Source organism: Calidris pugnax, unplaced genomic scaffold (genome assembly GCF_001431845.1).
Source record: "Calidris pugnax isolate Ruff unplaced genomic scaffold, ASM143184v1 scaffold183, whole genome shotgun sequence".
In the NCBI taxonomy this organism is placed as follows: Eukaryota; Metazoa; Chordata; class Aves; order Charadriiformes; family Scolopacidae; genus Calidris; species Calidris pugnax.
In genome coordinates, this window is record NW_015090930.1 from 876,804 (window position 1) to 891,896 (window position 15,093).

The 15,093-nt window shown below is 44.7% G+C and overlaps 1 protein-coding gene across 4 annotated transcripts in view; it reads left to right on the forward strand.

Annotated features, from left to right (window-relative positions):
- The window catches only part of SYNE2 (spectrin repeat containing, nuclear envelope 2), a 154,161-nt gene that overhangs the window by 126,066 nt on the left and 13,002 nt on the right, over window positions 1-15,093 (forward strand). For all 4 annotated transcript variants that reach the window (XM_014951607.1, XM_014951609.1, XM_014951608.1 and 1 more), the window contains 5 exons: window positions 156-322; window positions 10,020-10,182; window positions 13,780-13,967; window positions 14,123-14,273; window positions 14,751-14,933. In XM_014951607.1, coding sequence (XP_014807093.1) covers window positions 156-322; window positions 10,020-10,182; window positions 13,780-13,967; window positions 14,123-14,273; window positions 14,751-14,933 — 852 coding nt within the window. The remainder of the gene's footprint in view (window positions 1-155; window positions 323-10,019; window positions 10,183-13,779; window positions 13,968-14,122; window positions 14,274-14,750; window positions 14,934-15,093) is intronic.

A 15,093-nucleotide genomic window follows, 5' to 3' on the forward strand; every position in this document is an offset into this window, starting at 1 on the left:
TTTTTTGTTTTAAGTGAAAGAGTTCTGTATTCTAACATAGAAACCTCAGCCATCGCAAGCCAAACCTGCCTTCACATCACACACATGGGAAAAGAGACAGATAGTTTTGTTTTGTTTTGTCCAGAAATTAAGCAATGTTTGTGTATATTTATCAGGATTACATGGAAGAAATAAACCTGTTTAGTGAAAATAAGCTTCACTTGAAACAAATGGGCGATGAGCTGATGAAGGCTAGCAACAGGAGCCGAGTTGCAGAAATAGATGATAAACTCAACAAAATCAATGATCGCTGGCAGCATCTCTTTGATGTCATTGGAGCACGGTAAGAAAATTATTTCCTATGTTTTATATGAGATAAAAGTCAGAGGCTAGTGTCTGCAACCATCAGAAACAGACTGACACAACTTTTCAGTTCTGTTGAAATGTATTATTGACAGTCAAATTAAATGAAGTTACTGCTTTTTCATTATGCCTTCTGGCTGTATTATGATACCAAATATCTTAATTTATCTAAAAGTAAAGGGCAGGGTGTAATAATTCATATAAAATGTAATTTTAATCATGGGAGCTATGCAAAAGGAAGAGTCAAAGTTATTTCTGTGTGGCTTGTGTTGAATTGCAACTTACTTTTAAGGCTGTATGATGGGAGTGCATTTGGCTTTTTGGGAGAACCTCCTGTTTTAAGACCTGTCTCTATTTCACCCTATATCTGGATGCACAGAATTTGGGAATAGGTTCCTGGCTTGTCTCTTTGAACAGCCAGATAATATTCTTTTTTACATCGAAAGTGTATGAAATTTCATTTTATAATAGTGCTATTTCTTTACTCAGTCTTTTTCCTAGAAACAACTGGAAGACTATACAACAAGTTTATTTTTTTTAAATTCAGAATCACCTGCATAATGGTGAAATGGAAAACCAGGTGAAATTAAAACAAAATCCTCTATAACTTAGGCAATTACTCCTTAAAGCATTAAACATCTTCTACATAACTGAGTTAAGAACATCATGACCATTTTAGTATTAGCCTTACTGGGACGATCCCATTTCAATATTATCTCTGAGTTTCTACCACAGCTTGGGAGGATGCTGCTGAGCTGGTCTCGCTGCCTGCCTTAGTTTATTAGTAATCCAGAAATAATAAGCCGAATACCAAATTAGTATTGGTCTAAAATTCTCTGCCAAGGTTTAGTTTCACCTCCTCTCTGGGGCTGCAGAAGCTCTCTTGCTCAGTTAACGTTTGGGCAGAGGAAGTGGGTGGTTGTGCTGTGATAATGCAGTGCTAAGTGTGATCTTAATCAGGAATGAGATCTGAATTAATGGTGACACATGAGCCATGAATGATTAAGCAGAAGCTGCCTACTTAAGATCTAATACTTTGTAGATAGTCTTGAAGTGGTTCCTCTCAAGATGTCTGTATTTGATCTGGTGCAGGAAAGAAGCTTCACTTCCATAACAGCGCTTTTTTCTGTTCTCATCTTATGGTAACATACAACTTTTAAAACACTTTTATGATCATTTGTTTTCTGCTGTGTGTTAGTTTTGAATGGTAGCAATTTTTAAATGCAGATCACAATGCGCTATTTTAAAACGGAGGTAAATGGCACATTTCTAGTAATTTTTAGGAAGATACGCTAAAGAGCTGATGGGATATTTAGTGAGAGATCTGGCAGTCCTGTTGGAGTAGTCTGTGACAACAGAGCACTGGTTTGTCTACCTGGTATGTCTTAAAGCTTTATCTTCAGAGAAGTGTATGTTGGTTCTTTGAGGTATATTAATGTGGATTTGCATCAACATAGCTCCCAGTATTGCATATCTAAGTGGATGTTGCAGCTACTGGGGAGTCGATGTGATGCCTGATGACCTGTGTTCTTACCCCAAAAGATCTGGAATGTACCAGCTTCTGCTTGTCATTTCCATTGACTTGGTGGTCGGGACCAGGGTAATGAACTGGGAGGACCTGACAAAGCATGGTTTTAAGCAGCTCCCTCGGTGGTCCAAGGTTATCAGGCAACCCAGTGGGCTCTACTGGTCTTCTTGGGCTTAATACTGACAGAGGTTCAGCGTATTGCAGCATTTCTAATCCTCCATCCTGGCTGCTCGGTCTTCCTAGCAGACAAGCACTTTATAATCCTGTGGTTAAAGAGTATAAAACAACCCATATCCACAAGGGACCCTAATGGAGACTTACAGGCAATTTCATTTCTGTGATTTCTTAGTGTCTCCATGGTTGACCCTGCAACCTAACCAACATTTTATCTTTTCTGTAGTCCAGTATCTGTGTGATACCAACATGAAACCAAAACCCAATCTCAAGCCAAAGTACCAATACAGAACATTCCTCCTGATAGCTTATTTCATCTTTTTTAAACCAATAAACGTGCTGGGACAGATGGGCAAATTAGGTGAGCTCTCCATTTAGTCCCTTGAAGCGATTCTGTTAGTTTGTGGTGACAAGCTCAGATCTGCCATATGGCTGCACTCGCAGGGCTTAAAGCACAGGCATGGAATGAAAGCGTGGCTTGCGTGGTGACAAAAGCTTTGCCGCGTGCGTCGCTGCCGGAGCGTGGCTTGGTGCAAACTTAGAACAGTCTCCACACGTTCATAATTCTCGTAGGGTAAAGTAACCATCAAGATATTAGCCTGCCTGGAAAAGGGGAACAAATGAGTTTCCCTTCAGCTGGGAAGATGTTTTTACCAGGGGAGGTTCTGGTGCCTAAATCTCTGTTGGTGGAGGGGGAATGCAGACAGGCAGAAAGGGAGCATTGTGCTGCTGTAAAAATGGACACGGGAAATCTCATGCTTTTGTTCTCTCTCGTCACCGGCCTCGTAGCAGCACTCTGCCAAAAGAAACCACTGCATGCTTGCACATACACCCGGTGAAGGCCTGAAACAGTGGGAGGGGGAGCCCACAGCCTGCGTGGGGGTTGTAGGCAGCCAGTACCCCGTGGAGTGGGATTTGCATCCCCAACATGCTCTGCAGCAGCGCTCCCGGGCTGCATTAGCTGGTGAGAATGGCCAAGGAACTGTGTTGTGCACAGCCATGTCCCTTGCTGTCCTTCCCTGGCTCATCCACTGCTGATACTAACTCCAGGCTTTGTTTCCCAGCCCAGCTGGGAAGAGTTTGCTTTCTGTGTTTGCGTTGTGCCAGCTGGCAGACCAGAGGAGCACCCGTGTGTCACCGGAGGGTGCCTGCGCTGCCTGGGGTTGTGCAAAATGTTTGGACGGTGCTTGAGCCTTCGTTAAAGCCACCAGCTTCATCGGGAGCTGCCTCCCGCAGTCCTGGATCTGCAGACTAGTCTACAGAAATACAACTAGAAATGTATTTCTCTACCTCCCGGCATCATGCAGCTCTGGAAGGGGGATGCCATTTCTCAGCAGCTCCGGCTGCAGGCACACTGTGATGTGTTTCCTTACTTGATGGATCTGGTCCGTATTTTCAGCCTGGTGGAGAAAGGCACATTCTTTCTTTGTGTACATTGCAATGGGTTCAAATGACTGTGGCCTTTAATGCCTGCATGAAAATACAGGTAAGCTAGCAAAGCCTTGACATAGAAAGGAGCTGAGGGCCACGAAGATGCTCAGAGGGCTGGAGCACCTCTGGTGTGAAAACAGGCTGAGAGAGCTGGGGTTGTTCAGCCTGGAGAAGAGAAGGCTCCGGGGAGACCTTAGAGCAGCCTTCCAATATCTGAAGGGAGCTACAGTAGAGCTGGGGAGGGACTCTTTGTCAGGGAGTGCAGTGACAGGACAAGGGGTAATGGTTTTAAATTAGAAGAGGGGAGATTTAGATTAGATACCAGAAAGAAATTCTTTGCTGTGAGGGTGGTGAGACACTGGAAGAGGTTGCCCAGAGAAGCTGTGGCTGCCCCATCCCTGGAGGGGTTCAAGGCCAGGCTGGATGGGGCTTGGAGCAACCTGGTCTGGTGGGAGGTGTCCCTGCCCAGGGGGATCTTAGTAACAAAACTATCACTCTCCAAACTAGGTTTGTAGTTTAGAAAGCCAACATTAGTTTATTTACAGTGCTGGGTGCATGGGGGTATCTCTTCCTATCATGCACACCCATCAGAACTCTCAACGCAATTTTAATACAAATTTTACAACATCATTATAATATTAGTACCTCCTACCTATATTTCGTTGGTTAGTAATTTACATACAATTACACCATCAAGTTATAGCTACCATGCATGCTCAAGAGAAGGGTCTTCACCTGGGCAAGGGTTTTCTTGACCTATGGGCGTGATTTTTAGTATTATAAGGAAGGGTAGTTCAGCTTAGGGACACTAGGAATTTTCACTTTCCTGCCAAGTTGGTTAAACTTCTCAAAAGGTGTAGATTAGTACCATCCTCAAGGTCCTTGTGCTCGATGTGCTTCCTTGAGAATGATGCAGTACTTGCCTCCCTTGATTAGGAGTTCTTTTCATTAGCTCATTTGATAAATTCAAGGATAGAACCCTCATTATTTGTGAGAATACACATAAGGCCTTTCGCTACAAGGCTTAATAACATTTCAAGGATATGCTTTGGTGATACAGGGAGCTGCTGCTCTGGGTCTCCCCGTCCTCCCTGTGGCTGGGCTGCCCTGGCAGCTGCTCTGGTGGCAGCAGGTCCCAGCTGGGTGGTTATGGGGACCCTACAGGTTCATGCCACCTCTCAGCTGGGTCTTTGTTTATTTTCCACTGTGTTGCTTACCTTTTGCCAGGGCAGACTGTCGGGCACTGTGCCTTGGTGTGCTGTCCTACCCTGTCACCCGTCAGTCCCAGTTCAAAGGTTCTTTTTAAATGGTGGCAGATTGGTATTGCAGAGTAAGGAAAGCAAAGTATGCTGCAGCGAGTCCCCTGGGGAAACGGTGCAGCCGTGTTCAGCAGAATTATACTGGTTTGTGGCAGTACCATTGTAAAATCTAGTTCTTGTAATTATTTTGGTGCAAAGAAAAAAATCTGGACAGTTGAAATCTCACTCACAAAGTCCCTGCTTTCTTTCCATGTTCTCCGGGCTCCCTGTCCTTTCTGGATTACGTTTCTCCTCAGTGCAGAAGCTGTGCCAGAAATGATTACGGTATCAGGCAGGATGGCTGGGGTTATTTTGGTTTCACGGGGGAGGCTGGCCCTGCGAGGAGTGTCCTTGTCTCCTGTATGCCTTTCCCTGTGTCTGCCTGTCCCTGTTTTCTCCTACTTACCATTCCAAACGGATTTTTGAACCTCCCCTGGCCCGTACTCAGGTTAAATAGCCGTGCTTTACCTGTGCAAATGTTTGAAGCCCTCTCATGGTGTGCAGTGTCTTCCCAGGCACTTTTTATCCTGCCGTGTGTTGGGGCCGGGTGGTTGGCAAGCTGATACAGGTCTGCCTGAGATCACCTGAACACTGAAAACCCTTTGATTTCAAAACCATTCCTCGCATTTTTGGTGGGATTATCATAATTTCTTTTTTTTTTTTCTTTTTTTTTTTTTTCCCCTGATATTGTCTGGGCAGGGAGTGACTTTGAATTCAAGGTTCTCTGACTTCTGCCTATTTTTTTTTTACCCGCCCCGTGATCTCGGGCAGTCATAACACACAAAAAAAATCATTACGGCGTGTTTTTTTTCCACAAACGAATTATATCATAAATGAAGGTTAAGGCTTATTACGTCCTCCGGCGTAGCAGGCTGCTTGCATTGGCGGCCTTCCCCCTGCACTGGAAGGTTAAAGACAGGACAGGTTAGTGTGTGGGAGATTTAATTCTTACTTAAATAGCGGGGATATAATGGCAAAGGCGAGAAGGAGAATGCGGGGGAAGTCAGGATACAGCCGTGTGCGTGTGATGCCTGTGCATGGATGTACGTTTTCTCCTTTTTTTTTAGAGGTGGGGGGAGTCAATTTGAAGCAAATTGACTCTGCTGCAAATCATCTGGGTCTGAGGCTCCGAGTCCCTCTTTTGCAGGAGAAATGAGCCCCGCATCTACCTTTTTGGGTGCCGGAGCCTCCAGCCGGCAACCTTTTTGTCGGCAGCCGCTCGGCGTGCGCTCCTTGGCGTGCTAATCCTCTCGTGTCAGAATAGAAAGCTCTCCTGGTTTTGTTCTGAGGAGGGATGCGGCCGTTTGCCAGGTAAAAAAAAAAACAAAACAAAACAAAAAAGCCAACCCCAAAATGTAGGGGTTTAAAACTGGGGAGAGCTCCAGTGGCTCCCCAGCTTGAGAGGTAGGGGAAGGAGGATGGAGAGGAGGGAACCTACCCCCCCCCTTACTCAGGATGCTAAGGCAGCGAATAAATAGGGCATCTGTGGAGGAGGGGTTTCCTCTTCCATGCCTGCCGTGGTTGCACAGACGGGTCCCCCCTCGCAGCTGGGGATTTGCAAGCTTGAGGAATGGGTTTTTTTCTTTCAAACCGTAAGTGCCACGTTGGTAAGCGGCCAGGGGTTTGCTCGGGGTGGGTTTTGTTGGAGCGATGGTGGCGGCGGTGGGGGGGGGGAAGGAGGGCACCGTGGCTCCCCCCCTGTTTGCCTTGGACAAATGGATGAGTGGGAGACACGGCGCGTTGAGCAGGAGGAATACAGTGTTCAGGGGGCCTCTCCCTTAAAATCAGCTGCGTTGGGGGATTTAGTGCCCGAGAGGGTGGAGATCTGCGACAGCAACCTTTTTGGACTCGCCGGCAGGGTAACGCGAGAAAAGCCTCCCCCGGCAAACCCCCCGTTTGCTCCGCTTGCCGTGCTAAGGCAGCCCAGGAACAGGGAGCCTTCCTGTCATTGTACCAGGGAGAAGCGGCCTTGCCTTTTATACAAAGGTCTAAAATTTGCCTTCGACATCATCTCTGCAAATAGGGTCTTTTGTTGCCCGCAGGCTGAAGCTGGCCCTGCCACTCGCTGAACAAAGGTTTCCTGGGTTGTGCATCTCATTCGCCTTACCCAGCCGTAAACAATCCCATCGGCAGGCAGGGCAATTCCAGCTCCTCTTCAGTTAAAAAGAAATGTGTGTAGGATCTTTTTCTGCTGCCGTTTGTGCTTGTGAGAGAGAATTTGGAATATGTGTCGGGATTTTTTTTGTTTTCCTTTGGGGAACTAAAATTTGAGTGTTGCTTATTACCGTATTTGAGCTTCCCTGTACATTTTCCTGCAGCATTTTGACAGCTGATGCAAGGCAATTGTCAGGCATTTTGCAATTCTTTATGTTTGTGTGAATACATTTCAGTCAACCTGAAAGTGTCTTTTACTGCTAGGTATTTCCTGAGTGGTTACAACAAAATATTCCGTGTATTTGTGGGGCTGTGCAATGATTCACCCTAAAACACTCAATGCATTTCTTTTGTAACCCAATGCTGGCAAGTTCATTGAGGGTATTAAGACCCAAATCCAATTATCAGTCAGGTCAGTTAGTCCTTCTGTTCACTTTTGCAGCCAGCTTTTAGTTATAATCTACTAGTTTTGTTCTTTTCTTGGCACTTCTATTTTGGTGTAAAGATTGGCTTTGGTTTGGCTTATCCCAGGCATCTTATGCGTGTGTCTAAGCGCTGTTTTGAATCAGAATCTCTTTTAAGCTGGGCCCATTGCACAGTCTGAGAGGTGTTTGAGTTTGTTGGGATTTTTTTTTTTTTAGACTAGTGGTTATATTTGTTGGATTGTTTGAAAAAATTATTACTTTTTTTTTTTGCTTCTGGTATTACAGTGGCAGGTGAGCCCTCATTGGGAAGGGAACTGCAGATAAGTAGGGCTTTATTCGGTAAATATTAAGTCTTGCCTGCTGGACCAAATAACTTGAGAAGTACACTTTGTAGAGGAAGAATCCGATCAACAGTGGTTGCAGCCTCTTTCCACCTTCTGGGTAATGGGAGGAACTTGTTTCCTCTGCTGCACTTGAACTTTTATTGCCATTAATTCACTGTGTTGGGTGATTGGTCACCTGGACATGGGGGGAAGCTTTTGCCCTGAGGCTGGGTGGCTTGAATTGTGCACCCCCACCCAGCTCCCAGGAGGCAAACATTTCCAGACAAATAGTCCCCTCAGGATGCATCTCAAAAGAGTTCATGAAGTTTCTTTCATGCAAAGAGCAGATAATTTGCAGGAATTCTTCAGTGTGTAGAAATGCATCTGAGAATGGTTGTTGCAAGTGTAAGACTTTTAAGGCTGTAATTAGACTATTTTACATTTTTCTTTGAGCTGTAGCCAGAGAAATGGCAGTTCCCTGTGACTTCTGTGCAAGATGAGTGTGCTCAAGAAGGACACTCAAATTTTTCATCGTTTTATCCCTTGCTTCAGTTGTAGAACCCTACTCTTTACCTTGGGGTTTGTGTCCACTGACTGCGACACGAGCAGATCAGCCAACGTGAACATTTGGACAAGGCTGCCTCCTATTTACATGCTGCACTGATGTGAATTTGTGTTAGGTTTTTATTCTTCTCGGGTTGCTTAGCTCAAGTTGGAGATTAATGATTTAGAGCATTAAGGGTGGTTATATGACTAACAAATGCCACATTCTATCCAGAATACATAACAAATTAATTTCAGTGGTATGCCTATGATGGCAATTACTAGAAAGTAAATACAAGCTTGAAGTATCACAGTTGTGCTGTCTTTGAGACTTGCTTCTAGTAACACTAGTAGATAAAGACTTAAATATTTATGGTAATATCTGTAACTTGAATTTTGGAGTGATTTCTGAGCCAAAATAATATTATTGGGAGGTTTTTTGATGAAAAAAAAAAAAACCCACTTGGACTCTAAAACTGTTGCTTTCTAAATTTATTGAATGTGCTGCCAGTAATAAAGAGATTTATTTATAATTGAATATTCCTTGGTTTTGCTTTGGGCTTCCTTGGCTGTGTTCACCTACCTGTTATCCGATAGGCAGACTGAAGAAAGATGTCTTGCAACTCATGAATTTTTCTGTAATGCAACTTCAGGATAGGAAACAGGTGGATACAGACGGAGAAGGGGGTACAGGGAAGCAGAGAGATGATGCTGAGCAGAAGCTCAGCGGGCTGTGGTCTCCGCAGGTCAGCAGATGGTCCCAACGTGTGCATCTCTTGGAACTCATCAGAGAGACGTTTCCAAAGCACTAGTAGAGAACATCATAGAATATGCAGTGAATAAATTGCCACTGGATACAGTACAGGGTACAGCACAGCCATCTAGCCTCGCTCTCCTCCCAGATGGCCTGAGGTCATGCAGAATTAACAATGCAGCAGTGTGGATGTTTGGCTCATACTCTTCCTCAGGCCTGGCTGTTGTCGTGGTTCTTCCCTTTGGTGCTCAATGCAGAGCCTATACCATCCCACCTCTCCAGTGAGAAGGGCTCCTGAGTTGCCTTTTTGATGATCTACAGGCACTGCTGAGCAGTAGAACCAACTGGATCCAAATTGACAGCTGGGACAGGAGCTGGGGAGAGGGTTGAGGGGCAGTTAAGTCTTCTGGGTAAATTACTGCCAGCCCATGATAGCACAAGAAAATGCTGTACAGTTAACAGAGTATGACGTGTTTGTTGAGTAGCAATTAATGGAATTAGAACCAGAAGCAGGAAGATTTATATAGCTGCTGTTTGCTTGGAAGCCGGATGCCTTCTGCGTGCAGAGTTGAACTTGGTTGGAGAGCTCTGAAAAGAGCTTGTTAAGGAAAGTGAGAGCAGCTAAATGCCTTTGTCATCCAGTGGCTTCCTCTCAGCCACAGTCTCAGAAGTCACTGAATGTAATTCACAGCAGGAAAACCAGACCATAGATACCTGTTTTAGTTTAACTATGGTGTGTTACGGTACAGACTTCTACTTAAACAAAAACTGAGTGAAGAGCTCACAGGCAGATGAAGGATGCTACAAAAATTCACTCTGCTGGTACAGTTTCAGCAAAGAATTGACATGAGACCTTTCTGCATCTGTAGAGCAGAGGCCTGCTGAGCCAATTTTAGGTAGGTTTTGACAAAAACACGGCTCCGATTTACAGGCAACACCTCGATGCAACAGTGTTTCCTAAAGCCATGCTTCTCATCACCTTCTGCTAATGTCATTTCCACTGATTGCAGATCTTTGTAACAAAAATGTTCTTCCTGGTTTGCTTAGGGTGAAGAAACTGAAGGAAACGCTTTCTTTTATTCAACTGCTGGACAAAAACATGAGTAACCTTCGCACCTGGTTGGCCCAGATTGAGTCTGAGCTTTCCAAACCTGTCGTTTATGATGTCTGTGATGACCAAGAAATCCAGAAGAGACTGGCAGAACAGCAGGTGGGAAATAGAAGCAGCTGGAGCAAATGAGCTAAAATGCTGCTGATTACAATTAGTCCTGGTTTAAAATCACCTGTTTCTTTCCTTTAGCAAAGCCTTCTAACTGTGGTTTTCACAGCATGCCCCTCCCATGATACGTTTCATGGAGAATTTTTATTTGCTTGCTTTAGTTTTTGTGTTGACTTAACCTCCTCTTCTCCCTTCCCCACACAGAAAACGTGCAAAATCCAAACAAAAGCATTATCACTTTTGATGGTTTGCTCAGTTAAGTATAGCAGACTTTGTAAGGGCTAGGCAGGGCAGAAACAGTGGGCAAAATCCATGAGGATGGTGTAGGCTGGCAAGGCACGAACGCCAGGTCTCCAGCAAACTGGCTGTGGCAGATTCAAGTGCTCTGGTTTGATGTGTTGCCCTCACTTGCTCAGTTCTCTTCCCCTCCTTGCAGAGCAAGCTTGGCAGAGAAGGATGTTCCAGCTTTGGAGGGTGGACTTGTGCAAACACACCTTTGCCTGAGGCATGATCCAGGAGGGGAGGTTCTGAAGATCCCCTCAGGGTTGGGTGATAGGGTGTGTGAATCCTGCTGAGGCGTAAGCTGAACCAGCCTTAGCACTGCTGGGTGGTGTCTGAGTGTAGCAGGTGTTATCCAAGAGATGGCATACCAGAGAGATCTTAAAGATCTATGCGAGTTCTAAGTGCTGGAGATGGCAAGGATTGGGCTCTGCTGAACGTGCCAGCTATCCCAGCCCAGTGGAAGTGGGCGATGAGTTGGATAGTCCCCTATCCAACCCCTTTCTTCAGAACCCCTGAAGAAAATTTCTCTCTCCGGCAGCCAGGGAAGGAAAAGGAACTTCTCCAAAGCACAGACTCGCTGGTGGAGTCAGCCTTTGCTCAGGGCCGTGCTATGAGTCTGCCAGGGTCAAAGTGCCTCCTTGGGAAGGCTGAGAATGACCACAGCTGTCATCTGGCCTTTGTGTTAAACAGGATTTTTTGCGGGGTCAAGAATAAAGCTGTCAAGCATGGAAGCTTGATGGCATCTGCCTTTAAGAACACCTATGGGTGTTCTTCCCATCTTCTCTATCTCTGGCGGGTGCTTTCATGTCTCAGGAGAGATCCCTGAGTGACCCAGACCTGAGTGCTGTGTTCTCTGCTGGTTGATGTGGCTCTCCATCCACCCATCTCCCAGACATCATGGGAAAGGCCAGCTCCTCTGTGACAGGGCTGGAGATGGGTCCCACCGATTCCGCTGCAGGAGTTGCTCAAACACCAAAGGTCTTGGCCCAGCACTTGTAATGTTTTCATCTGCATTGTGAATGATCATGTCAACAACGAGGAAATATTTTCTGCCCATCCAAACCTTTTGCATTCTCAAAGACTGTGATAAATTGCCAGGCAAAGCAGAATGAGAGGCACAAAGGAATGGTGTCCAAACTAACTGATTTTTTATGATGAGGATTCAAGCTTCAGCTCCAGTGTAAGAGCCCTCATTTGCTGCTCAGAGCTACTCACAGCTTTGTTGTCTGGATTCTGTCTCAAACACAGACCTCTGGGTACCTCTCGACTCCTTCTCCTGTAACCTTTTAGCAGGCTGAGTGTGAGGACACTGTGCTGACTAAAAAGACCACAATAAATAAAAAGCCTCTTCCGCTCTGCATTTGAAAAAACCTTTGTCTGAATCCAACAAGCAAAAAGATCTTTCCTGGTTTTATCTGAACAGTTATTTCAGCAAGAGCAGAGCGATGGTGAGAAATATGCCCTACAGGCTTCTTTCATTTGACATCCATGACTGGAAGAGCTTTTTACCTGTTCAGTCTTGAATGCATTTTTAAATGCAATTTCAGAGCATTGTGAATCCACAGAGGTGTTTTATAGCGTGTTTTTTTGATTACAGGATGAAGATTAAAACATGAATAATATTGATTTTAAGATTTCAAAGCTGTTTTACTGAAGCAGAAGTCCAGCAGTGTATAGTCTGTTTAAACTCTCTGGGTGATGCTGTGCAGAGTTGAAGGAAAAGGACCTTTTGGGGCTCAATGCGTGTTCTTGGCCCCATTACTCAGCCTGTTGTTTGTCTCACCGTAAAGCAGTCAGGTCGTTTGGAATAACAGCTTGAAAAACTGCAAGGATTCTGTCTAGGGTTATTCCATGAACCCAGGCGTGACCAAAAGTAATGAGATCATATCAGCAATATTAACACAGTGAAAGTAGAACAGATTTGTACTCTGTGGTCCACATTCTCATTTTGCTATCGCAGCTGTAAATCCAGTGAAATTTAATGAATTGAGAAGGGTCTCTCCAGGTACCAGTGGTGGGGCAGAGCCTGCTCTCAGACGAAGCACCTGTGTTAAAAAAGCAGTGCTGCCTCTTAGTGGGAAAACAGCTGTGAATCCTTAATAAGCTGTCAAAAATGATGTTGGGTCTGCTTCTGGCAGTCTCTCATCTATGTAAAGATTTTGTCTTCTACGTTCCTTAAAGCTGTACATTACTACAAATCCCACAAACCAAATTTTGGACCATTTATGGCTCAGCCCTTTCAGGTTCCCATATAGCACCACTGAAGACCGCCACTGGATGATACTCAGCTCCTTGCAGCTTGTTGACTTCTGGGAAGATCTTCTTTAAACTCCCTTTGGATTTACTGCAAGCTGTGTCTGTGTTGGGACTTTTTTGTTTGTTTTATTTTTTTGGGGTTTTGTAAGTCTAGAGCAAAACCAATTCTGCTTCATTTGTTCACTAAAATCAGTAACAACATTTAATGGGAGTTCCTGTTCACTGTTGCCAGTAAAATATTTATTTTTGTTTCTTGTTGTTCTAGTGTTATTCAAGCAAAAGTCTCCATATCCTTCATTAGGGAAGCCAAAAATGGGTTGAAAAAATGGAAGCGTAGTGGACATTGTCATTTCATTAATATTTACAGTTGGTAGCATTGTACCATTGGTAGCTGCCTATTTATTGAGAGATATTTAGATAAGTCTTTCTTCTTCTGTTACTTAGTTACATTGGTTTTAGGTGTAGTTACAGGCATAGAATGAGAGGCCAGACTGGTGTGGTGGATACCACTGAATGTGATGGACATACAGGTTTTGGAGAAGAAACATGTAGTGTACATTAGACAAAGGTTCTTTGCCGGACCCTTTAAAATAGTCCGTTAAAAGAGCAGCTGTACAAGAGGGAATAAGTATTGTAACACCAGCCTGTGATCACATAGTCACTGAAGAACGTGAACTGTCCTACAAGTTCTCTGTCAAGTCTTATGGTGTGAGTAAGCTGATATGAGACACCGTCCCTTGTGCTGTCCAAATTAGTAAGTATGTGTCAGGTTTGGATTTTTGAATGCACATTAAAGTTGTCCAGGCTGTTCATGGGAAGATTGAGCTTTCACTGAGAATCTGAAACTGGACGATCCCTTTTTGCCTGGCAGTTCTGTCCTGACCTGTCGGCCTGTCATCTGCACAGCTCATCTTGCAAGCCTGTTATCTTAAAGCTAAATAAGCTTTTCCTGACACAGAAATTGCTCTTTCCCCATCCTCTGCAGCCTTTTGAAAGGGTATGTCTGAAGTTGTTTCCTTCTACTCGAGCTGTTCTTTTTGCCGTTGGCAGGATCTGCAAAGAGACATAGAGCAGCACACCGCGGGAGTGGAATCCGTGTTCAATATCTGTGAAGTCCTGCTCCACGATTCGGACGCGTGTGCTAATGAGACAGAGTGTGACTCCATCCAGCAGACCACCAGGAGTTTGGACAGACAGTGGAGAAACATTTGTGCCATGTCTATGGAAAGGAGAATGAAGTAAGTCTCTTGTTCTTACCCCTCCTCAAGAAGCCTGTGGCATCATGTTGAAGAAACGCTGTAGCTTTTGCCGCAAACTGGATTTTGAAAAAGAAATTCCAAAGTTAGTAGTGAGATTCTGATAAAACCTTTCCGTTTTTCCGTCTCCCTCTTAGAATCGAGGAAACCTGGCGCCTGTGGCAAAGGTTTTTGGACGACTATTCAAGCTTTGAAGATTGGCTAAAATCCTCTGAATGGATAGCAGCTAAGCCTTTTTCTTCCGAGGTTTTGTACACGCACGCAAAGGAGGAGCTGAAGAAATTTGAGGTGAATTTTTTAACTTCTTTTTTTTGTGCTCAGCAGCAGGCTGGACGGTCAGACTGCAAAGTACCTACTGCCTGTGTGAAATGCCTGGATTACTGAAAAACACCAGTTTGGCGGTGGTGGTATAGAGTACATAAATAATTTGGCCAGTGTCTGGCTGATTTATTTGTCTCCAGAATTTTTTTCAATGTGGAGAATGAAATGTTCTGAACTGAGAAGATCCTGCGGATAAGTTAAAGATTTGCTTTTTGTAGTCAGGAGATGTTTTTGGGTGGATTTTATTTTTATTTATTTCTTCCTTTTCCTAATGAGCTAAGTCTGACCAGATGAATTAAAATACAGCTCCTCCTCAGGATTTAATTTTGCGGTTGGAAGGTCTGTTTTTATTGGGAGGGCATCATCGTCTCTCTTGATAGATAGTATCATCCACATCCCTTCTCCTGTCGGCGAGGGAACTGAGTTCCTGGATTTGCCTTGCAGGCGTTCCAGCTTCATGTCCATGAACGACTGACTCAGTTGGAGCTGATCAATAAGCAGTACCGGCGCCTTGCCCGAGAGAACCGCACCGACTCAGCCAGCAAGTTGAAGCAGATGGTACATGAAGGCAACCAGCGCTGGGATAATCTCCAGAAACGAGTGGCTGCTATTCTGAGGAGACTCAAGGTAGTAGAGCGGTGGGATTGAGAGAATGAGGAGCACTTGCAAGCTTCTGTGGGAATTACCCAAGAGCAAAACACGTACTGGAGCAACTGGCTTGTGTTGATTTGTGTCTTGAGTTATCAGTGTAGGAGAGCAGCTCTGGAAAGGTCACCAAGTACCCGTC